Genomic DNA, 27,605 nt, shown 5'->3' on the forward strand with positions numbered 1-27,605 from the left:
TCATACTTTTCATACAAAATTAAAACATAAAATACGGAGAATTCTGGGATTAATACTAGATATTACATCAATAAGACACAAACAAAAATAGATAAAAAAGAAACTTAGACCGGCAGTAATCGCATTAGCTCATTCAGCGCTCTAATACATTTCCTAGAAATATTGATTGCATTAATTCATAAACTTCTTACTAGGAACAGTTGGTTGTTTCAGTTGATACTGTCTATATTTAGTTTTTATTTAGAAAACTGCTAATATCAATAGATATTTCGTTTGTAATATTTTTTTTTTGGGACTACATTACTAGCTCTTGGATTATTTATTGAGTTAACAGCTTAACAGATTTAATTTTTTTTTTAATACAACTTAGAATGGCAAACAAGCTGACGGCCCACCTGATGGAAACTGGTAACCGTCGCCTATAGACATGAGCAGTACCATGGACATAACAGGGTATACTGTTTCGCCCATGATACCCCCCCCCATGCGTTACCATTCCTGAGAACTCAGATGTTATTCCTCTGTACCCTGTAAATTCACGCCATATCCCATCCTTCAAACCGTAACAGCAATGCAAACACAATTGCTTCACGGTAGAAACACAAATGGGACAGAGGTACCCAAGCAATCGACTTTTGTACAAAGTCTCCCTCTGTTAGTAGTTAAATGTACTTTGTCATGGACAAAATTTTTCTTTTTTTTTATACACCACGAAGGTGGCAAACAAAAACAGCCTGTCTAATCGTAAACGGTCATTTTTGGAATAATATTGAATATACTTTTCTAACCGGCAATGCTGGTTAGTTTACAATTCAAATATTAGACAATGTCGCATACGATAGCTAGTGAATTACGTCAACAATAACATAACTGTATATGCGTAATACGCTTTTGGTCGATCGATGTGATTCGATGGTGACCAATAAATATTTACCTCCATTCGAAGTCCGACGTTCAATACCCGAGGGAGAAAACTGCAAGACAATGTTGAAGTTATGACGTCCTATGTTAACTCTGCTTTGTATCATATTTGTACCTATAGATTTCAAGGTAGAATGACATAACTGTTACATACAGTTGATCTGAATCATTAACGTGAGTAAAAATAACAAATTTGCTTTAAATATATAAAACATTTATAATACTAGATAGCTAATTGTACTTACAAACAAAAATGTTTCACTAACGTGAAAGACGTATTGAAATCGGTTGCAATATTTAGAAGCAGTAAATGGAGTGAGAAAAAAATGCGGGCAGTAACTTTGTTTTATACTACGAGTATTATTAGCTTTTAACCCGTGACACCATCTGCGTGACCGGAATAAAAAGTAGCCGATCTTCTTCATCTCATATCTATATGCACATACTAATGTACACACCAAATTTCAAAGTGATCGATTAAACCATTAAAACACTAAGAAGTAATGAACAAACTCACTTTCACATGTATATTATTAGTCATATACTGCCCGTGTGGACCCGAAACTTTTTTTTTATACAATGTAGAATGGCAAACAAGCTGACGGCCCACCTGATGGAAAGTGGTAACGGTCGCCTATAGACATGAGCAGTACTGTGAACATAACAGAGTATACTGTTTCGCCCATGCGTTGCCATTCCTGAGGACTCAGGTGTTATTCCTCTGTACCCAGTAAATTCACGTTATATCCCACCCTTCAAACCTGAAACACAGCCATGCAAACACAGCTGCTTCACGGTTGAAACACGAATGGGACAGAGGTACCCAAGCAATCGACTTTTGTACAAAGTCTCCCTCTGGTAACTAATCGAATTTCTTGATTTAAATACATGTAAGTGAAACAGCTGAAGTGGTAATGAGCTGGTCACATAGCTGGAAGAATCAACAACGGATGGGGAAGAATGATTCTTGAGTGGCGACCGCGTACGTGCAAACGCAGTGTAGGACGTCCCTCCACTAGATGGAGTGACGACCTGAAATGCATTGCAGGGAGCCAGTGGATGCAAGTGGCTCAGGACCGTTCTTTATGGCAGTTTATGGCGAGGCTTATATCCACCGGTGGACGGATAATGGCTGAAATGATGATGATGAAGTAAAACAGGTATGTAGTTATTTATATATACATTATTATTAAAATATAATATTTATTTACGAAATTTTTAACAATAAAATTAGTAAAGATCACGATTTAAAGATAAGCATATACAAAACACATAGCCGTGTGGTCCTGACATAGAATGGATCACTCCTCCCTTTCCCGTGAGTGTCGTAAGAGGTTACTAAGGAAATGTAATAGTTGAGGGAGGGAGGGAGGGGTTTTTTAATGGATGATAATGGAAAGGTAACTTCGCCTGCGCTATCGGTATACACTGGCGGGGTACCGGTGAAGGATTATTGGTAAGGATGAAAAGGCAGGTCAGTTAGCCCATCATGACAACGATACATTCAACGATAAATTAGTCACGATGGTTTCCAGATTGATAGCGTAGCATCGCATAGTGATACCTCCCTATTACTAACAATCCCGTCCCCCGTCTAACTACGGTTGTCAAACCGCCTGCCAAGCATGGCAACCACTGGCGAAACCCACCAAGGGGAGGCCTATGTTCAGCAATGGACCGTTAACGGCTGATACGATGATGATATGATGATGATAATATGCAATAGGTACCATTGCCTGTAGGTATTTATCCTATGCATTAAAAATTGACTCGTAAATTTTCACTAATATTATTCATTAAATATTACTTGATATCATGATGGCTGAACCAGTCGTTATAAAATTTAATAGACATAGTATTTGGACAAACGCTATAAGTCGCAAGTACTATAACTAGTATATTTTTAATATAAATACTACAGAATAACTGTGCATATTACATAAATAAACAAAAGAACCTTTTTAAATCAAAAGAAACGCAATCCTTTAATCGGCCCAAATCATAAAGTACGTGTAATAAAACAGCCGAAAACCAGAAAGGATGTGTGCGTTATACAAACACATACGTATAAGAGGCAAAAGAGGCAACGTAGACAAAGAAGCGGGGCTTTTTCCGACAGATGTGGACTTGACCTAGTTACAGCGGCGCGTTGGGGTAGGTCCGGAACTTATCGGGTCTTGGGGTGCAATGACTTTATGTTAAGAATTTGTAAAATGTTATTAGTATTTTGTTATTCGGAATTTTGTTAATTTATTGTAAAATAAATTACTAGACATTTTGTATGTATACAAGGCAGTATTTTTTTGTAAGATTTTTAATACATCTAAGATAACAAATTAAACTTATCGATCACTTTCAAACCCAAATCTTTATATTACTATATTACTTTACTAGCTTTTACTCACAACTTTGTTCACGTAACTGGAATATATTCATTTACCGAAATAAAAAGTAGCTCATGTCCTTCTTCATTCCATATAATACGTGTATACTAAATTTTATAGTAATTGGTTACACCGTTAAGACATTATGAGACAACAAAAAAACATACATAAACATTTATAATAAGAGTAAAGATTTAATTATAAGCCACAGATAATCTATACAACTTATACCGTGATTCGTTGCCATTCCTGACGATTAAGACAAATATGTCTTTCGTATCAGAAATAACATATCAGTCTTTAATATTATTTATATTACATATAAGAACATAGATATTTACGATATTAAATAAGTACAGTTAAATATGCCTAAATTACTACAGAAGATGTAAAATGTCAGCTTTATTAATTCAAGTAGTTTACACAACCTCTTAAACAATGATAAAAGAATATTCAGTCTATAAAAAAAAACTGATTATTACGCCTCGTTTATTATCTGTGGTATGGCGAAACTTTACCAAATTATCAATGTATGGAACCACTATATGAATGTAGTTTTTTTATGGATTTTCGGTAAAGTATTTAAGCCATCCTGTTCTCGATATTGGATACAGGTGACGGAATGCTTATACAAGAGGGTACATGGTGGGCGTAATTTAAACGTAATATTTGAGGAGCATTAGGAAGGTAAATGAACGGCCGGATACTGCAACAAATGAGTATGTGTTCGGCCTCCGTACTGGCGACCTCTGCTGTCTACCGGTTCCCAATTTGAGGGACGACCGACGACCGGCCGTAAGAGTATATGAATGTAGTATCCGGAGTATGTACAAGTATGCTTGTTTGCCAACAGACGAGTCGGGATGCGAGGCTGATATGTTGGAGGGCGCGGAGGTGGGACGGCACACGCCGCCCCGGCCGCAGCAAGAGCCCATTAATCTCAAGAATGAGGTAAGTTTTAATAATACTCAGAAAGTATACATGTTTCTGGGTTCCGTGACTGCTGGAATAGAATAAATGAATAACTATACTTTATTTGCATTATACATTATAGATTTTATCTACAAGTACTTATTGGTATCTTAGACTACGAAATAGAAATATAAATGTTATACTAGTACTGAAACATATTTGCGTGTCCGATACTTTATCAGTTATAATATCAGAATCATATATCAGAATATCAGTTACTAATTCATTAATATCAGTATTGTTTCTGATTTATCAATCAACTTCAAAAGAAGGAGATTTTGAATTCGGTTATAATTTTTTCATTAATTTCTTCCTTCGTCAGTTCTAAACCAAATTGGAAAATTTATACTTTTTCTTTTTTGAAATTAAAAAAGGTTTTGTCACAATTGAAGTTGGTTTTTTTGTTGTACACAATCTTTATAATATTCTTGTAATTAAAAAACTTTTTAATGCTTTTTTGGTAATAAGCTGAGTATATAATAGGAATATCATTTCTTTAAATATTTGTACAATTTAGGTTTAACTATATGGGAATTTTAATATACAATGCCAACAAATAATTTTAAACAAATTTTGTGGTATTCACTTACACGAAGCATACGGCTAAAGAAAATTAAAATAACAAAAACAAGGACAAAGTTGAGTGCGAATAAGCGCGCTCGATTCTCAAGTGTTGACCGGGCAGTTAGTCCTGGAGCCGAAAAGGCAAAAAGACGACGCGCTCCCAACTCAAAAGGTCCTGGCAATTGCATCGAAAGACTAAACATCCAGCACCGCTTCGTTAGAGCTCTGTGCTAAAACGTGAAACGATTCGGTGCCGACCAATCGGCGTGGTACTGGCGCAACCTACTTGCCTCAGAATCTATAGTATCGATTAGTGAACGCTTTTTTTACCCGCACGCACTCACACACTGCCGCGGCGGGGGCCAGCGTTTTTAACAATCTTTTTTTCGACCACCCCTCCACCCCCAAAACCGCCATGTCCATTGCGCGGATGCAAAGACCACCCCGCGCGCCCCACCCCTCATATAGCAGCATTGAAAATGGAATTTCCATGAGTGATGGAGTGTCAAACGGAAAGTGCAAAAAAGGAGAAAAAGTACATTATGTTAATTATTGAACGCGTGCTCCGTCGTCCGAGTTTAAATTGAATGTCATGTCACACGTGTCGTCGAAACCTACGTTCTATTCCGTGCCGTGTGTTGGAAAATTCCTGGCTCTTTTTTTTGTTCCAAAATTAAAAACATGCTCCTTGTTAATGAACAGGGATGTCCTTATTAACATCACAACGAAACGTCATACTTTTCAGATTTGGAATGATGTTTGTGCGTGATAAAGCAAACATATACATAAACATTTTTTGGGTACGCGCAGCCCATACTAGATTTTGTCATCACCATCAGGTGAGCTAAGATAAAGCGCAAACTTATCTTGTAATAAAATATAAAGATTTATTGGATTAAATTAATGATTATACCACTGAAGTGGCAAACAAATATGAGTTAAAATGACGCCTATAGATATGATTAAGGCCACCATCTGTGAATTCTCTGTAAAATATATGCATAAGTATACCTTACCTTAACATACTATATAATATCATGAGAATCACAATTTAAAAAAAATATGTATTTTTTAAACACATACGCATATGTACATACATACATAAAACATATAAGTATGTGTGACATTCAATAGGTAAAAATTCAATTGTGTCTCGTTTAATATCTCTGACTAACAATATCTTGTAATCCTAATTTATACAATATATCACAGCTTTTTTTTCTTTTCCAAGCTATATAAGGCGACGTCGAACAAGGCATTAAAAATAGAAGAAAAATTGAAAATAATATTGTCCGGGTAACGGAATAATAGTAGAAAATCCTCATCTTAGAAGACATCTACGTCGAGACATTGAGTCGTTAAACATGATGATGATGATCTCGTTTTTAACTTGTATTTATTTTTTTTTACTATTTACTAGTAAATACCTATATATTTTGTATATATCATACTAAAAATTCATTTATTTGTTACAAAACATAAACTTTAAATTTCTAATATTTATCTTAAATTTTAGTTCCAAAGTCGTTGTAAGTTGACTATTTGAGTAAGAAAATGAAACCGGATCATATGTAAAGAACTATCACTGGTTAATTATCACCTATTGACTGCGAAGTAATTTGATAGAGCACTAAACAAGTGAATGCGCAAAAACAGCGGACAAAGCGCTCATTTAAAGCGGATAACACAACCGACCGTCCGACAGTCGTAGCTAATGGAAATCCCGAAAAAATATCGGCGAGGAACTAGTTAAAAAAAAAAGCAATACCCGGTGGTGGTGGGAGGGAGAGGGTCTGATAGCCTATTATTATTATTATTACTCGCATTATATCTGCATATTTCGGCGTACCGGCCGTGGACGCCATTTTTATATTCTTCGTTTTTCTTTTTTCACGAAATTGCGTGGCCCGCCCCCTGCACCGCACACATGGGCATTGCAACATAGGTAGCCGGTGATCGAACTATGCGATGTCTACAAGTGGACGAACATTTAAATTGGCTCTCATCAAATATTGACTGCGTGTAGTTTTTTCATTAACCGGCCGGCTTTTTGTGTGGTCTGCTGTAGCTCGATACGATTGCGGTTCAATTTGTTTAAGGGCACCTTTTGATTTTGCTGAACCTGACGATGTGCGTAGTCTTACAACACGCGCTAATTAGGTAGCATTTTCAGAATTTATATGCTGTGAATTTTTTAGTAGCTGAATACTATCACATATAAGTAGTTACGTTCTTATAAATTCCAAAGATCTTGAGTTCATATTTGGCTAAGACAAAAACTTCAATTAATTTTTCAATAATAAAAAACACTATTAAGAAGTAAAATTAATTCTAGAGGCTGCACTGTTCACTACTTGCCTCCATATTTAGTTGAGTATAATAGAAGTCATGGTTCTAAGCCCTAGCTGCTGACAAAAATTTGTTATATGATTTCAAAATACAGAGGGCCTACCATGAAATATTTTCCGAAATTTCGGAGCCGTACGAAACACAAATTTGATGTTAAAATTACATAATACTTACCGTTTAAAAACATTAAAAATATTAAAATATTATTATTTTGGACTTTTATGGTAGGATTTATGACGAACGAAATGTTAAGCTCCATTTACTGGGCCGATTTAGGTATGAACGAAAACACGAAATTGAGTCCGAAACTTCGGAATTTCATTTCATGGTAGGCCCCCTAGTTTTCTGTCACATTACTTTCAACATTTTCATACTACAAAATTTACAGGTTAACTTTTTTAATTTCATATTTTATCGCTATAGGAATTAGCCGACTAGTAGTCCACTGTTAGACATAGGTCTTTCTCAAAGTACACCACTGCGAACGTAAAAACATTTTTTTTCGTATATTTTCACTTTATTAAAAAACTTTGTATTAAAACATTAAAATGTTGCCTACATAAGTATGTCCCAATCCCAATCCACAGCTTCACAGTACTGGGAATAATGTTGCCGCGAACCGTATTTATTATCATTAAAAAAATGCAAAAAATCATAATTAAAGGGGTGGCGGCGCAGGGGTGCATCCCATTTTTTACTTTAATTGGCTTGTAAATTACGAAAGTTATAGTGAAAATGTCGTGTGGTTTTTTCAGTGTCGCACTGTACACTTTGTTTATTTTTTTCCACCATGCTAAAATGTTTTATTGTTATAGTTGCGGATGTATTTTTAATTGACATATATTCAGTTTATGCGTTATATTGTTTTTATTTAAAACGTGTTTTTAAATTATAATAACAGATTACTAAGTAATAATACTTATTACTTATTTATACTACTTTGGTAGCAAACGAGCATACGGCTCGTCTGATAGTAAACAGGGTTACCGTAGCGTATAACACCAGGGATGTCACACGTGCGTCGCCGACCAATGCTTACAAGACTTACAATGCTGCGTAAGTGTAATAACTATTATTTTATTTTAATTTCAATCTCTTCCACGCACAACTACTCTTTGGAATTAATTTCTTTTTAAAAGGCCGGCAGCACACATGCAATACCGTAGGTGTTGTGGGTGACCATGGGCGGCGGTAGTCACTTACCATCAGGTGAGCCGCGTGCTCGTTTAGGGGGCAAACGAGTGTAGTAAAAAAAGTTCTTTTAGCTGCTCAAAAACAATACAAAACAATACCTATAACTGTGTGAGAAATTGTTTAATAACTAATTATAATGTGTGTAAAAAATATAAATAAATAAATATAAAATATTCGATGAACTAAATTACAACGATAGGTAACTATTGTAAGTAACAGTCTATTCAATAGAAATTAATAAACAGATAGTTGTATTTCACCAATAATTGCACATTCTTAATTAACGGCGAAACGAAACGCAATAAAGTCGGGAAGAAGGCAAAAGAAACAAAACGCCGTAGAAATAAGGAGCACTGGAAATACAAATTAATAAAGAGAATTTCAATGCAATTTTAATGTGATAAGAATTGGTTTGATTAAAATCGTTCGTTCGGCTTTCAGTGGCTTTTGTACGTCTATTGAATGTTCACTTGTAAAGTTTTTAAGCACGAAACTAACTTTAGAATTAAGGATATTTGAATACATTATTTAATTCAAGTTTAGTCGTTATTTTTAAAGCGGTCATATCTTATTTACACAACACTTAACTACAATCCGAAACTTTTAAAATTGAATCTAAAACATCAGTCTTAAGTCTCAATTTTTTTAAATTTATGTTCAGATAATTTAAAAATAATTCACTTGTACGTGCTTTGGAGGGCGCGTAAAGTCTTCGCCCAGTAACCACGTCAGAGACCGCGCGTACATAACAAAGGCAATCCAAAATAATCGTCAAAGTAAACGTCAAGTGTGCCAACCTAACACGCGTTGTAGAAAAATATTGTTAGTTAAAATGGTAGTACTCGTAATATTTATTCAATTAATTAAATGTCCCCAAGGAACAAAGTAAATTTTAAAACTTAATCACGTGAGCGTATAGTTGAAAATTGCAAAAAATCTATCAAAGAAGCATAATCAAATACACCTTTGATAAAGTTGTTCAGAATCGTCAATGCAATATTTTTACTCAATTATATCACAAGTAAACATGACAAAGTAATAGGAATATGAATTTTAGGAGACGTTTTGAATTAGGTCTTGCTGTTGTACTGTACAATCTTAAAAAATTGTAAAAAAAAAATACAAGCATTAGTGGAAAAACGGAATAAAGTTGGTTAACTGAGTAATTAAAAAAATGTCTTCATTTGAACCATTTTCTATATGTTCATATTGACGAGTTTCTAAATAAAGAGATATAAGGCTACTGTAAAAAAAATGTCCAACAATATTTAACACATTATAACGCCAACAATAAACAAACTTATAATCTCTTTACGCCAAATGGCTATCCCATATCCTCGCAACATAACCTAATCGCATGACAAAACGGGCACAACACTTTAACGTATTTGAAATAGAGTTGAATTTACATTGATTTGTATTGGATTACAGAAAATGTAAATTAGCTAAGCTAGGGTTGCTACAAATATAAATCTACGACGTCGCAGCAGTCAGGGCTGCCCACGAGGACGGGCGTGATTGATCAAAGTCGTTTGTCAAGCTCGCGTCTCGACTGCTAGCCCTGCGCAATTAGCACCTAATGCTGGGCGTCTAATGCTACCGAATTTAGTTTTAATTATGGGACGCCGATGTTGCTATAGCAACGTGGCAATGTGTGCAGCGTCATTATAAATTGCTGGGTATAGAGATTAATTATACAAGAAAATTAAAATTCTTAATACTATCTCCCCTTGCTTGATAAATGCTAAATAAGTCTATTCGAACGCTAATCCTTGCGTGAAAGTGAGGTTGCTCCCCTTTAAATCACCATGTAATTTTATAATACATATTGTTTGGGATGGAGAAGTAGCCTACATCTACTTTTTATCCTGGTTAAGTGGGCGAAGTCGTGGGTACATCTAGTTAAGGTTTTATACGTAATATACCGTGATTTATGCCGTGTGGTTTCCGCATAGAATGGCCCCCCCTCCTTCCTTTCTCGTGGGTATTGTAAGACCTTAATTGTCGAGGGATGGATACCATTGTTCCTCTTAAAACATCACCAAAAGCCAAACTGCGATGGCCAACTTACTTGCCAAGCGTAGCAACTATTGGCAAAATCTCTCTACGTGTCTCCTACGTATTTAATATATTTTATAGTGATTGGCTGAAACATTAAGGCGCTATAAGATAACAAACAAACAAAGTCACTTTAACATTCATTTTAATGTAATAACTACCGGTTGAACTTGCAATGTGGTTGAGAAAGCTCGACTAGTTTCGAGACCATTCGGGACCTTTAGTCTTGAGCGGCTGTGACGCGAGCGCGAGCCTGACATTTCATATTTATAATATTAGTAAGGATATATAAGTAAGATTATAAATACGAAAGCGAATCTATCGATTGGTCTTGTTAATTATAAATCTTAAGGTGAAGTCACAATTTAAAAAATACAATGAAATTGGACACTTCTCGTTTTTGTTATCGGTAAAAAAATATACATAAAGAGTATGTTATTACGTATGTCACGTGTCTAATAAAAATTCATTTATACTTAAACTAACATTTTCTTCAACTTTTATCATGCATATTAGGAGCCGTTTCGCCTTGAACCATTTACTCGCTTCCGGAATAGACTTATATTTCTTAACTATTTCACTTGTAAGTATTCATTATATTTTTTGTAATATTCTCCTATGCTTAATTATATACCTGCCTAATTATACAGTAATATTTTATAATGACTTTGAAAATTAATGTCTTATACTTATTGTGCTAAAAAGTTGTGTAAAAAAATATGTGTATTTATATACATATATATATATATATATATATATATATATATATATATATATATATATATATATATATATATATATATATATATATATTACAGATTTGGAAAATTCCGTTTTTAACATTTACCAAATGAGAATGTTTCTGCATTGATTGATGTTAATGTTTCTATATTTAATATTATATATAATATTATTTATGTTAAGATTAAAAAGCATTTTGGGTCTTAACAACCATTTGAAGAAGATATAAATGTCATAAAATCCATGCACCACCATTTGACTTCACCATCACGACCTATTGTCCCGCCCGCACTTTTACGACTAAGAAAATAACAGAAATCCAATTATCTCCCAATGAATATTCAAAGCGATTTACGACGTGGTGGGGGAATATGATCGAATCACATCTATAAATGATAGAACAATTTAATACTGCTATCAGTTTAGTATGGTAGATGATGCAAAATGGGCGGCTGTATGCATGCACGCAGACGAGCATGAATGTGCTTTATAATACAAGAAAAAAGCTACGTAATAAACATTTAAAATGGGAGATGTACAGACATTACGAACGAATTAAAATGCGGAATCACGTACATTACAGCTTGTTCGAACCTTTTTTTTTTCAATACACTTATAAATGCGGACAGCGAAATGCGTGGAGTGGTCCGCGCTTGATTGTTTTTATAATTTAATTGTTTTTTTTTTCTTTCTGTACTGTTTGCCGACGTAACTGTTTGGCAGTATTCATAACCAGTTCTTTATTGTCGTCAATTATACATTTAACAGTGTTGTTGATTTTAATATATCGAGAGTTTGATATTTGATATGATACGCTCGCCCTTTGATGAGAATTAATATACTGGGTAATATTTTTAAAGATTAAAATTGTAACTTTATATAAATATTATTATATGAACTATTTCTCAATTTAAAAGGTCTTAATGAGGGTTTTCTGTAGAAGAATCGAGAGTTTAAAAATGTTGCTCATTAAATTATTTCAGATCACATTTTTTTTTATACTACTTTGGTGGCAAATAGGCGTACGACTCGTCTAATGCTAAACAGGGTTACCGTAACCTATGGACGCCTATAATACCAATAAGACAGGAAGATTATTTCATAACCTGAGTGTTCGCGGAAGAAAGCTCCTTTGACGTTACAGACGCTCATTGCAATAACTTAGCTTGTTTAGTACTTGTTTTATTGCCATTAGAAAGTTTCATAGCAAAAACTGAATACGGCTTTCATACCCTTTAATAAATACAGCCATGTATTTTTTATGGTTATAGAATAAGCTTCCAAATGCGAAAAGTTAAAAAGCATATTTTGCAATGTGTGTTTGTAAGAACTATGTTTGTTCCCACAATTGTTTTAGCTTCATCCGAAAGTGTTCTTCAGGAGAAGTACGGCACATTACACCACACTGTAATTTCTACTAAACGAGATACTATCGTTTTTCTTTTAAAATCTCGTAGATATTATTCCGTACTCTAAATTAAAATATTTTCAATCCAATTTACTGGTGTTCGTATATGTTTAAAATGAAGTCGCAGTTTCTTTTTTCACTGTACCAACTATAACTATTTGTTTTCCTATTAATAAATGTTTGGAAAAAATCAAAATGTATTAAAATATGTTTATACAATGAAATGTACATATAATATTTTACTAGAGGGAGACTTTGTACAAAAGTTGATACTTGGGTACCTCTGTCACATTCGTGTTTCTACCGTGAAGCAGTTGTGTTTGCATGGCTGTGTTTCGGTTTGAAGGGTAGGATATGGCATGAATTTACAGGGTACAGAGAAATAACATCTGAGTCCTCAGGAATGGCAACGCATGGGGAGTATCATGGGCGAAACAGTATACTCTGTCATGTTCATGGTACTGCTCATGTATATAGGCGACAGTTACCACTTTCCATCAGGTGGGCCGTCAGCTTGTTTGACATTCTAAGTTGTAATAAAAAAAAGTGACAACGTTACATAGCGTGTTATATAATGTGTGTAAACACTTTAAGTTGGCGCATGACATATTCATGGCGGATGTAATTAAACGCCATTATTTTAAGTATCGTTGTAATTAGTACATTCACTGCTGATAACAATTGATTCAAAACATCGTCGTCGTTCAGCGAAGTTTTTATCAAACATGTTTTTTTTTTTTAAAAAAAAGAGTGAATTTAATTTTAAAAATTAGCATGGCGCCATTATGATGGTTTTAATTAAAAAAAAATAACGCAAATCGACTCAGTGATAAATCAGAATCGATAGAAAACGGTTTATAGGTATATTTGTTCACAAAGAATGTAGTTGACACTAAGAAACCACCTACTCCATTTTCAATCCTGTTAAAACATACAAAATAACACTTGGTATATTGAATTCAGTAGAGTTTATTAAAATTTAACTAAATTAACAATCCGATAGGAAATCGGAACCCGTTTCGAAACATCGAATGCGAAACAAAAGAGAGTATCGCCTATCTGTGCGCCCAACAAAAACCTATTAACGATTTATGTAATGCACAACTTAGACTGAGCTGCTATCTCGAATATGAAAAATGAAGACGTACACGAGCGGTTCCTAAATTCCTACGATCCAACTATGATTAAAATTCAATACTTATAGAAATATATAGGTAATACAATTACAATATTATTACCTTTAAATTTGTATGCTTGGAATAGTTTTTGGAATATTGACACGACATATGTAATATTTATATTAAGAATTAAAAGACGGGACTAATGAAGCGTTAGTCAATTGACTTTGGTTTTGGTTTCAAAAACAAAAGTACATAGTCAAACTACTTATTTTGATATTTTATCAATCACATAAATATCAGAACATATATAATATATAGTTTAAACTCAGCTTTTCTTCGGCAGTCTTAATTATCTAATCTAAATCTGCAACTAAATCTTTAGTTCCCAAATTACGGGCGGATTTTATAAACCGAAATTTTAGAACGAAAGAAAATATGACGTTGGTATTGATAACTATTATAATTAATGTATATACTTTACAATGTGTTACGGTTATAATTTTTGAAGAATTAAACGTCGTTCTAAATTTACGGTCATTTGAAAATTACATTTGGAATAAAAAAATCAGATACTTCTGAATTACGTGTAATGGCAGGTCTTTAAGCATTTTTGTAATTAATTACATAAAATTAATCTTATTTACCTTCATTATTAAATTGTGCGTGTAAATTAATTATTTTTAGATATGTCTTGCTAGATAATATTATCTAAAATGACGGCGTTTCGACCGCCCGTGTGCATCACCGCTCGATGCCCATCCTCTGAAAATGGAGCGACCGATAAAAAGGTAACGAATTATAAAAAAGCGGAGGCACACAATCGCGAGCGCGGACGTGTGGGCGGTGGGCGAAATGAAATGAAATAATGAAAAAATGGACAAAAAGCAGTACAAACATGCATTGTCCCCGCCACCCGCACCCTTAATGAGTGGGAGGTGGGGTTGCCCTCACGCGCGGGACATATCTGAAGTGGCTGATTATCACCTGATTCCATCAGTGCTCACGCAAATTGGTATTGTTAAAACGTATTCGTGACAACCCTAAAAATAACGGTCGGTGATCTCTTAGCGGAACGTTTTCAATATATGAGTAAATGCTACTTAAGACTGCAATTCTTATTGTTATGTTTATTTCATGTTCTTTAAAAAGTTCAAGGTCCTAAAAATGTAGACAAATTATGTAAGTATTTATTACTTTGTCATTTAGATATTTTTCATTAACTTTTCTAGCATTATTTTTACTATTGCCCACTCTCTACTTTATATAGATACTACTGTATTTGATTGACTAGAAAAGATCTATTTCAGAGATAATTCCACCATTGTACATTTTTTACACCACTGAGCTGCCAAACAAGCATACGGCCTATCTAATGGCAAGCAGTTACCGTAACTTATATAGCCTATAGCCTGCAACACAAGGGGTATCACGTGCGAATTGCTGACCCTTAAGGTAACCTTAATATATCCTTATTGAAGAATATAAAAAAATGCCAATGCTATTGAAGTAGTTGCATTGCATATGGAACTTGTATAGGAACAAAAGTTTATTGTCTTTACTTAACTTTACCTTAACAACTCCTGAATATTTCTCTATTACACATAAAATTACCTATATAAATATAGCGAATATAATTTATTATTACCACATTAGTCAGAGTTATAAGAATGTTTTTTAAATTTCTTTTCCTTACTGTGAACACGTGTCCGTGATGTGCTTTGTAGCATAATTATTATCTATGATACCTTGTGAATGAGAAGGAATGATATTGTATAGTTGATCCATAATTAAGCCGAATCATTTTTCTATAAAGTAAGTCTACTTATTTATCTTTAATATAGTATTATACAATATAACATAGATTTAAAAAAAGAAGTTTCTTTCAAAAGGAAACACAAATGCGCGTGAACCACTAATCACTGGACAGACGCCTTCGTTAAACCGTACAATTTTCCGTCAAAGCGTCGTTCGTTTCCTATCGGCTCCGATCAAATAAGCTACCGTTTTCAATGCGAAAATTAACGGAATGTCAATTAAGAATCTCACACAGAATTCCAAAGTTCCCAATACTTTCTGTGATTAGCGCAACTTTGGACGGTAGCTATTCTAACTTCAGCGGCCGGCGAATTTACGAAAATCACCTCAATTTTTCGAACACATTAACCATCAAAAACAGCGTCCGAAATTAATTTGTTTATGCGAAACAAAGGTGGGTGCCCGCTGCATGCACCCGTACCTCGCCCACCTCCCGAAAAAAAAGGAAAAAATACGAAAAAAAGGGGGGACGAGTGGCGGCCACCCCTCCCGCGGCGCGATCGGCATCGAGCTTTCTTTTTTTAATCGCGTCGCATTCGCCGTGCTCGTTTTTGGTAAGCACACACACTGCGCGTTGCCTATTTTCCAATTTAGATTGCTTTGTATTACCGGTTGAGCGATGCGCAATAGTTTTTGAGGCCCGTGACACGTGAGAGCCGGAAATTAAATTCTGTGTAAAATAAAAAAAAACACGTTCCAATTTTTAAGGGACCCATGAAATATCAGTTATTTATCGCATCACTATATTTCAAAGTTATTCCTGCGAGATGTCGTCTAACATACACATGATCAAAGATCGACAATGCAGACCACCAGAGAAAAATAGAATAAATCCTTTGAAAACTAGAGTAAGAGTTTGAACAATTTGGTTCTTGAAAACTAGTAAATAAAGTATCAATTGGAAAATCAGCAGCACAATTAAACAACAGTACAATGCACGGAACTCGTATTTTTCCAACATCAGTCCGATGTCGTTAAGTAATAATTAATAAGTTTTTTAAACATAATGAACACCACGCATACTTCATATAAAAATGGCGTAATTTTTGCTTAGCTATAACATAATTAGATTTATAAACTGTCATATTTAAGTCACGTAGAGATGATGAGATGTACCCGAGAGAAAGGCATAAAATTCCCATTATCATATCAGCCTTTAACTGTCCATTGATGGACATAAGCCTCTCTCGTGTGGAGAGGGGGGTTTGCCAATAGTTGCCACGCTTAGCATGCGGATTGGCAAGCGCAGTAAGACTATAGAGATGTTTTACGAGGGACGCTGCTGTCCATCCCTTGCCCTCCCTTAGTTGTCTTTTACGTCACCCACGGTATAGGAAGGGGTGATCTATTCTACGCCGGGACTACACGGCTATAAAATGACCATACTTACTGCATAAAGTGGCCATACTATATACTCGTATACTATGTTTATAAATTGATCTGTACATCTACCATAGAAAGAATTTGTACAAAAATCTTCCTATATACCTAAATGTTCCTCTATTCCACTCGTCTTTCTGTCATTAAGCAGCTGCGATTTCATGGCCGTTTTCGATTTGAAGAACGATATATGGCAGTAAAATTACATAGTATAGAGGCATAACATCTTAGCCTCCAAGAACGGCAACGCATAAGGGGTAACATGAAGGTACTATAGTGGTAATAGTGTAATTTGTAATTTCCATGGTACTACTTATGTCTTTAGACGACAGTAACTACTTTCCATCAGGAGAGGCGTCAGCTTCTTTACCATTGTGAATATCATAAAAAAATACCTTACCTCTGATTTATTGATTTATCTATTTATAGCATAATTTAAAAATATATATTTGCTCCAAAATGTATTGTTATATATCTAAGTTATTAGAAAAGATTACTATTATAATAAATAACCATTACAGGCTATAAAATTGCAGTAGTGTCAATGCAAAATATAATATAGGAAAATTAAAAAAAATCTCTTATTTTTTTTGTACGATTTAAACCCTATGTATGTATAGATAAAGGTGATTATCATTCAATTATCTCTGCCTATTCCGTAAGAGGCTTGATCTGAAAAGACAGATATATTTTTTTCCTACATAAATCAAATTACTGTTTGTTTCGTATGTTTTAAAAAATATCAATTAATAAATGTAAATTATGTTGCAAATAAAATGTTTTCATATTTAATAATTTTATATATTTTTTTTTATAAAATATCAATTTATTTTCATAATAATTAATGAATTTATAAAATAAGTACTAGTCATTCAACAACTCGGTGGTAGTAATCAATGAATATAAATATGGCGATACCCTTTTGGAGTCGTGTTCGAAGCGTGTAGGAGAATTATCAAGAGAAGCAGAGTTTTATATTATGCCGATCACCTTAAAACAAGTTTCATAAAAAATATAAAATTGAGCATTATAAAGGGTCTTAAAGACGTCTAGTGATATTTGTTAAATTTATTTATGTTATACCAATATTGTTATAAATGTTTTTTTTATGCAACTTAGAATGGTACCCAAGCTGACGGCCCACGTGATGGAAAGTGGTAACCGTCGCTTATAGACATGAGCAGTACCATGGACATAACAGAGTATATATACTGTTTCGCCCATGATACCTCTTATGCGTTGCCATTTCTAAGGACTCAGGTGTTATTCCAGAGGTGCCCATACAACGACTTTTGTACTAAGTCTCCCTCTGGTACATATATATATATCCTCTTGAACTGAAGATAATGGATTCCACGTAGACAAAGTCACGGGAAACAGCTATTAAAAGTAAACTAGCAACATATAACCATCTTTTGAAATAAGAAAACCAAATTATATAGTAATCGTACAGAGTACATTGCTTAATCAACATAATTAGTAATTATTGTTGTATTTAAAAATGGTCATACATACTCGTAACTTCGTGCTACTTTATTTTAAGTGATATCATCTTGGTTTCGAAATGATCTCTTTGTGCTAGGCTCTCTAATTACCACAGTAAGTGTGCATTTTAATTATATAGAAGGGTGCAGAAAACCGGAGTCGCTTGCGGCAGTGTACACTGACACTGGATAAACTTTAGACTTGGGCACATTTGCAGTAATTAATTTAGTTTTGATAATTTGAAAACGAAAAAAAAATCGTATTAGAATTCTTCGTATTTATAAAAAGATCTGTTATAAAATATATAAAAAAGATAATCCAAAAAAATATAGAATAAAGTCGCTCCGCTATAAAGAAATTTTATTACCTTTACGTATGAGTACATAAAATGTATTAAAAACATTCATAATTTATACAGTTTGCTTAAAATATATTACCTTAAGTAGCAGTTATTTACTCACTTCATACTAAACATCTATTTTATCTACCTTTGTACCTACGTACGCAGAGAGAATCGACTTCCAAATACCACTGTTCTTAGATTTATCTTTTGTTTCAATTACTTTAATAACTCGTATCATGCATATAATCTTTTTTAATATATATAACTACACGAAATTCTTAGTCGTAGCTTCGAGCAATTTGAGAAGCCCATAGTTTATGTGGTGGCCCTATAAACTCCTTGTGATTAGCTGTAGCCACTTAATAATCCTCTTGGTGATATTTATTGCCTTTTGGTTGCTAATTATCAGAGAATTTTGATACTTGAGTTATAGGCTGGCTGGCTTGTTAATTATATTTAATTTTAATACTCATGTTTTATAGGGATAGGTAATAGGTTATTTAGATAGATCGTAATCTAAGATAATAATTGAGTTTAGTTCAAATGATGAAATTTCTTGGATGGCATTTTATCACGAATTATTGTTAGTTCCACATTAATAATTAAAGTTCTGCTTGTTACGACGCAAAATCCATTTCAAGGTACATGATATCGCGTTCTAAATTCAAAATATTTTAAATCTAATAATGTTTTTATGAATTTTGAACAATTCTTTTTTAAATAAGATATATAAACATAATTAGTAAATACATAAGTAAAAAAGTTCGTCTAGTAACATGGCCACAATATTTTTCTATATATATATATATATATATATATATATATATATATATATATATATATATATATATATATATATATATATATATATATATATATATATATATATATATATATATATATATATATATATATATATATATATATATATATATATATATATATATATATATATATATATATATATATATATATATATATATAACATTAATAATTGAAACTATTTAAATAGGTGTATTCAGAAATTCATTAGTGTATGTCAATGTGTAAACCTTAGATTATAATACAAACATATTATTAAGTGTGCTTGATTCATTGCAGATATTAGCAATAAATTAAAGTCAGAAAAGTCGGTCGTAGGCATAATAACTAATCTGACTTACCAGAGGGAGACTGTAAGAAAGTTGTCTGCTCGGGTATTTTTGGCTCATGTGTGTTTCTGTACCGTGATTACTGTGAAGTATTGACATGCTGTTTTAATTTTAAGTGTCTACCCTTAATTCTTAAATTCAACTCGATTTAAGGACGTATCTTTAAATCCCAACATTGCAGTGACATGGCAAGGCATAGAAATGTCAAGTTATACTCTTCAAGGATAGCAACACATAAGTAAACCATGGGTAACCAGTACATTCAGGGGAAAGAGATTGTTAGTAATGCGGACTATTAGTCCTATTGCTAGTAAACCCTGTCAGGTCGACCTCCACGTGGTTCCTCATGAAAACTATCGTGCTGAATTCCAGATATATTCACGATGGGCTAACTGACTTGCTTTTTCATCCTCACTTATCATCACTCACTGGTGCTCTACCAGTGAATACCGTTAGCACAGGCGGGGTTACCATTTCATTATCATCCATTAAAAAAAAAACGGTACACCTATGACTTTCCATCAGATGAGCTGTTAACTTGTATAAAAAAACGGATTCCGAGCGAAGTCGAGTCAGATAGCTAGTTACGTATAAAGTAAACACTCCATTAAATGCAGTCATGTTATTGAGAAACATAGCAGTAGTACATTTAATCTCATTTAGTGACAGGAGAACTCGTAACACTACCGCGATTGTAGTCCAAGAGTTGGGTGCAGAAATTATTTTATGCCAATTAAAATATTTCCAACATGTGCAGCGGCAACTATACGAAGAGCTTCCTGAGAAGAAAGTCATATTCCCATGGGTTTTACAAAATGTACATGGTGTTTTTCATGTCTACATGAGATGTCTACTGACTTTTTCATTTATTATTCATTGACTAATTTTATTTAAATAAATATGTTACTGTTTTGCATATTATATTATGTTAAAATATTTATTATCATAATGTATATCTATAATTCGAATAAGTCAACAAAAACTTATCTAAATCTCAAAATCAAAATATAACAAAATTTGACAGAAGTCTAAAGTCTGTAAAATATTATAATTGTAACTTCTATTATAAATTACACCATAAAATAACAAAATACCAAAGAGAATATATAATAAGTAATTTTTAAGAGCAGTATAAGTTTGCTAACGGATATTTTGCTGATTTATCTATTCATAGCATTATTTGTACTAGCTTATAATAAAGTTTCAAAGAGAAAAAAACAATGGATCGGTCTTCGGGCTCCTGCACTCGCGTCGGCCGCGCAACAATCTTACTTTAATTGCGTGTAACATAAATTATGGCCGACTTATTACAATCCGCTCCCGTTCCGATACTGGCCCGAGGTGCTATTACGTGTATTCTAATATCGAGTGATATTTCGATACTTGCCTCTCGAATTCGCATTCGGTACCGGTGTTATTGAATCGATTGTCATTAATCGATTTATTACTTTAACCCTTTCGTTGTCTGACATTATTTATTATTACATATGATGATGACATTTAAATAAATTCATACATTTTTAACAACAGAGATTGATATTTTATTACGACTTAATTGACATTTAAATTTATTTATAAAAATAATTATCTACTTATAACATGTTCGTGCATGTTCATAATCTCGGATAATCTCTGCTAACCTGTATTGGTTAATCTATATTTTGTCAATTATTGCTCTTGAAATATTTGAAGATAGCATGATATTCATAGAAAAGCTCTGATAATACTCATGATTTAGTTTAATTTTTTTAAACTTCAAAAAGGAATGTTGTTGCATGCCATATTTTACTGCATAGTGAAATCGAAATAAATTAATTTTCCATTGCAAATTACGCAATCACAAACTTGCATATAGCAGTTAACAGTAGTTGGTATATCATGAAAGATTCAAATATTATTTTTAACAATTTGGTCTATATAAAATGGGAAAATATATCTTTTTTGTTACACGTTCTATACATGTAACTACATGTTCACATTCTCACTTTTGTCTATAATTAATATAGGAATTAATAAAAAGCCAAGATATCACACAATGTTATTTAATCCCAAACTAAGCACATCCAAGCTCTAAATAATTAAATAAATTATAAACAAAAAGGAATCACTTATTACCAGATCAATATAAACAAATATACTCATGATTATAAATACTTGTATTTTCCGGAGATCAAACCCGCAACCATTAAAAAACAAGGCAGACAAACCGCTACGTTATCAGGGTCGTTAGACTACTACTAATTATATACGGTACTCTTATCCATTAGGATGTAATAGGTTAAATGCTTTCGCGCGCTCGTTACATATCGTACGCCTACAGAATAGTGCATGTAGCGCAGATTATTCATAGTCTCATTATCATAAAATTAACCGATAATAAATCATAGCGGTCGCAATTATGTACTGCTTGATATCGACTGTTGCCTGCTTGGCTTAAGAACGCGGAAAAATCTTACAGAGCGGTAATGTGATATTAACATTATTATAGTCAGTAATTATATCTCATTATTCAGACGTGTTACTGCATAATATGACATTCAGTCACTTGATTATTGTACTTTGTTAGTCACTGTGTAACACACAGTAATCACTATGTAAATTTACACATATTTTATTCACCAAGCTGTGTTGCAGTCTTCAGGCTACTATAGGATTAAACCAAGACAACTAATAAATATATCTCATTATCTATTCGGGTTACTGCATAATTTGACATTCAGTCACTTGATTATTGTACTTTGTTAGTCACTGTGTAACACATAGTAATCACTATATATAATTTACACATATTTCATACACCAAGCTGTGTTGCAGACTTTAGACTACTATAGAATTATACCAATACAACTAATAAATATATCTCATTATCTATTCGGGTTACTGCATAGTTTGACATTCAGTCATTTGATTATTGTACTTCCTTAGTCACTATTTCGTATTGATCACTATGCATAATTTACACATATTTCATTTATCTAACTCTGTTGCAGTCTACAAGCTTCTCTAGTTATACTAATTAAGCTATTGATTATATCTCATTAAGTAGATGTGTTACTTCATGATTTGAAATTCAGTCACTTGATTATTGAATATTGTTAATCTCTATTGTGTAAATTATGTTTAGTGTAATAGTGATTACACTACACATAATTTACACTTCATTGAAATATACTACAGTTTTCTGCATTAGGTTTATACATCTTTAGACATCTTAAGTCACTTTTATATATTAATCATTATACCTACATAATTTATACGGAATTCGATCATCGAGCTATTTTACAATCTTTAAGCTACTTTGGTCTTTATCTAGTACTTAACAGATAATTTAATTATTCTTATTGTCTACTAGTTACATCCCATGGCCTTGCCTGGGTAAATTAGTATTAAAACTATTTCATTTGTTAATTTACATCGTGGTTTGAGTGTGACTGTTATTCAGGGCTATTACGTTACGAAAAGTATTATTTTCGTCTACAGCACATGCTAAAGTAGTGTAAGAGTGTGTAAATATACTAATAATATCTTACATATATAATACATGTGTAAATATACTAATAATATCTTAGGCAATATCGTTTCTTCTTCCATAATACATGCTAATGTTATACATGGCAATGAAATAATATGTGTAAATATTTACATGTAGGCACACTTCTATCTTTATAAGTAGATATATACTAATGTCCTCGGGTCGGACGACTCCTGAAGTATAATTATTTTTCTTCCGCTCCACTTATCTTCACTTCTGTGGTAACTGACCCTTACCAGCGGGGTGGTGAAAAAAAAAAACAATTGTCCGACAATAGTTGCCGCTAGCCCGGGGCCCGGGGAACTCGATCCGTGTAATGATCTAATTACTTTGATTAATGTGACTCATTAATATCCTGGTAAATGTACACTCACCCATCTCTCGAGACTTTCAAGGACATTTGATACGGGCCGACATCTTTGGATACTGCAATATGAAAGCTATATAATATTAGATACTTTAAAATGTATTTATTTTCAAGCAATAATGTAAAGAAGAAGTAGAAGATGGCAAACGCAGAATCGTGTATTTAACTATAATATAACCTATAACTATAACCTCGATAGCAAAAAAATAATCACAGTCGCTTATATCGTGTAAATGCATGCACATAAAAGAATCTGCGTTTTGTAAAACTACTTCTGGATGTTACATAAATTACAATTCAATGTATTAATAGAAATTTAATGCGATGAAAATCAGCCGTTAAGTGTCCAATGCTAGACATAGGCCTCTCTCATAAGGAACTTTTTCCAATAGTTGACACGCTTAGCATACAGTTTGACAATCGCGTTTAGGCTTTAGTGATGTTTTAAGAGGGATACTGTTCTCCATCTCTCGATCATTAAATTTCCTTAGTCGCCTCTTACGACATCCACGGAACAGAAAAGGGTGGCCCATTCTATGCCGGGACCACACAGTGATGAAAACATAAATATAAATGTTTCTTTGTATATTTACCTACTTTTTTCAGCTTTGAATTACAATAAAATAGAATTTCCATCTTTTTCTGTTCAGGCGGTAGACACCAGTAATAGAAAAGTAGATTGGTAACAGGTAATTTGATATAATTAGCACAACTTTGATCTGCAGAGACTTCAAATCTCAATCGATATTAATATAGATATAAATATTTATACTTATTGTATCAATTAAAACTACAATGGAACGTATCTATAGTAACTTGATATGGGAACTACTAAGGAGTCTATCCTTTGAAAGATAATATTATTTTCACAAGTACCTTGTTTTAGGATAGAAATTATAACAAAAATTATTTATATGTGGGAAAGGTTAGTAGGAAATATCATGTTTGGTTATTAGATACGAAACATCTCATCGCTAGTCGGTGCATTTTATAGGATTAACCGATATCAATAGATAAATGTATTATCCAAAAATAAGCAATGTACTCGTAATTTTGCCACAAAAAGTTGTGGTTGCTATTTTCAATTCTTTATGCAATCAGTACGGTACCTCAATATTTGTTCCATATAAAATAAAAATGTATTTATATTCAAAGAATATTTGTACAGTTGTTTTGTGACATTTGAAATGCCATTTTTTGCGGAGTAAGACGGATTATGCACATGCAACTCCGCGTTCTAAATATAAAAAGAAATCTATTATTACTATACATTTAAATTTTATTTACAAATAATCTCGTCGTACATTGGTGTATGTGTGTGTGTGTGTGTGTAGAGTTAAACTTGAAACTATATATGAAATCAGAATTATATATGAACTCAGAACTATAATATCATCATTTTATCAGACATTTATTTGTCCACTGCTGAACATAGACCTCCATGGAGGAGACCTATATTACGAAAAACGAGATCATTCTTTATGGCAGTTTTCTATTGGGGAAATTCTGCCAGTATTTTAGCTCCGCAGTTTAGCTTTTGATGATGTTTTAAGAAGAACGCTGCTAACAATCCCTCGACAATTAAGTTCCCTTAGTCGTCTCCTACGATATCCACGGGAAAGGAAGGGCGCATTCTATGCCGGGACCACACAGCAACTATAGCAGAATTATATATGAACTTAAAACTGTACATATATGAACTCAGATGAATTATATTATATTTTTTTCCGGAATAAAATATTCTTGTTTCCAGTCCCCTCGAATATAAATTTTATAATGATCACTAAATACGTTCTCAAGTTTATACTATAAGTATAAAAATAAACACAACACTATGAGACGAGGATAACCAATTACTGAGTATATATTTTTCGGCTCCTTAATACTTGAGCGTGGATGCAATTTTATTAATTAATTTCAAGGGGCATTTATCTTCTTTGCATAATGCAAGCATTTAATAAGGCCGCCCTGTTAAGGATTGCGTTTGAGATAAGTTGAAGTAGATTTTATCAGAGCGAGATTGTGCAAAATGTGGCTGCATGGGTCCCTCTGTCCCACTCGTATATCGTGGAGTAGGTGTGGTGTACTTGCAGTGAAATTCTAAGTACGGTGTTTGAAGGCATTTTATTTATTTGTCAGAAATAGCGAATTATAACAACTATTAGGCAAACAGAATTGTTGCAACGTATTCTGGTACATGAGATACACATGACGCTGTTTGTTTGTATTTTTATGGGTGATAATGGAATGGTAACCCCGCTTGCGCTCTCGGTAAACACTGGCGGGGTACCAGTGAGAGGTGATAGGTAAGAATGAAAGTGATGAATTCCATAAGAATGAATTACGATGGTCTCCAGGGAACCGTAAAATTCGATCCGGTAGAGTATATTGCTAACCATGGAATTATAAGACCCCATTACTAACAATTCCTTTCCCCTTATAAATAACGGTTACTTCTTTCCATTTGCTTGCAATCAGCTTGCAATTAGATAGATAGATATATATATCTATCTATGCAATTAGCTTGCTTATAGTTATTCATGCCTCATGTATACTCGAAAAATACATCTTCCTTATAGGACCACTGGTTATTAACAATTCCCGCTCTCGACTAGGATTAGAAACTATGGATTTTTAATATAATCTCATTCTGTGACGTAGATATAATCTGTTTCAACAGAAGTTAATAAAAAATAACAAAATTTTGTTAGAATTATCATAGAAATACTCATTAATTAAAACTAGTAACAAATCGTATCATCGTATCGCTAAATAACTACACAAGACAAATAAAGAAAATGCTAGGTGTCATGTCGTATACGGAGGTTAAAGATATGGCCTGAAATAGAGCTTACTGCTGGAAGAGAATGTACGAATTACTTGTCCCGACAAGAGGAAACTCTTAAATGAAAGGAAGAAGACTGTTATTGGACATTAGCAAACTATCTTATGGCAGTAGGAATTATTCCTTTTTTTTATTACCAGAAGTATATTCCTTTAGTTTTTTATTTTTCTTTTAGTTTGTTATTATATATATTTATTTATTATATATTTGTATATATATATATATATATATATAAAAGAAACGAGTTTCCGAGTTTCAGTAGGAACGGAAAATAACAAGTTCCATAGGCGAAGTCACTACAAACAACTAGTCTATCTATAAAATCAACAGAATTCGATTTATTTAAAACAAGATCACATTAAGATTGCGTGTTCATTATACATGTAGCAGTGCCAAGAAAATTTATATGACAACATGAAGGATATAGGTCTATAATTACAAATTAAATAGATACTCAGTTAAGCGAGTATTTGCATTAGATATTTATGCAGATTTGTAGCATTTTATATTTTTCCTTTATACTTATGTATATTATAGTCACTATTTCATTTTATTATAATTGTCAAGCGATTTAATTATGAAGGATTCGGCTCTATTTTTTTATGTTTCTTACCTCAAAACTCCATCAGTGGTAAAACAATTTGGAATTTTTTTTTATTCGAAGTAATATATACATACGGAGTAAATTCATTATTAAAATCGATTTAATAGTTTATTTTTAAATTAAAATAACAGGTTTTAAAACAATTGAAGTCAGGTTTTTTGTAGTACACAATCTTATTTATGTTATATTTATTGAGTATACCTGTTCCTATCGACACCTATAATGTAGAACCTTACTCTTGATTCATCGTTCATCCCAACGTTACTAGCTATAGCATACTATATATAGTATATAGTACAATATATATTTTCTTTAAGTTATTTAAATAAATAAATGAATACTAGCTTTTACCTACAATGTCACCGCCTGGC

At 33.0% G+C, this 27,605-nt stretch overlaps 1 protein-coding gene across 7 annotated transcripts in view; it reads left to right on the plus strand.

Moving 5' to 3' along the window:
- Nucleotides 1-27,605, plus strand: part of LOC113520821 (POU domain, class 6, transcription factor 2) — a 201,973-nt gene that overhangs the window by 40,294 nt on the left and 134,074 nt on the right. For 6 of the 7 annotated variants that reach the window (XM_052901664.1, XM_052901668.1, XM_052901667.1 and 3 more), the window contains exon 3: nucleotides 4,159-4,256. The exons of the other annotated variant lie outside the window; for it this stretch is intronic. In XM_052901664.1, coding sequence (XP_052757624.1) covers nucleotides 4,182-4,256 — 75 coding nt within the window. In that variant the 5' untranslated portion in view covers nucleotides 4,159-4,181. The remainder of the gene's footprint in view (nucleotides 1-4,158; nucleotides 4,257-27,605) is intronic. 7 annotated transcript variants of the gene reach the window in all.

The sequence above is a fragment of the Galleria mellonella genome, unplaced genomic scaffold (genome assembly GCF_026898425.1).
Source record: "Galleria mellonella isolate WM207_F2 unplaced genomic scaffold, CSIRO_AGI_GalMel_v1 utg788, whole genome shotgun sequence".
Lineage (NCBI taxonomy): Eukaryota > Metazoa > Arthropoda > Insecta > Lepidoptera > Pyralidae > Galleria > Galleria mellonella.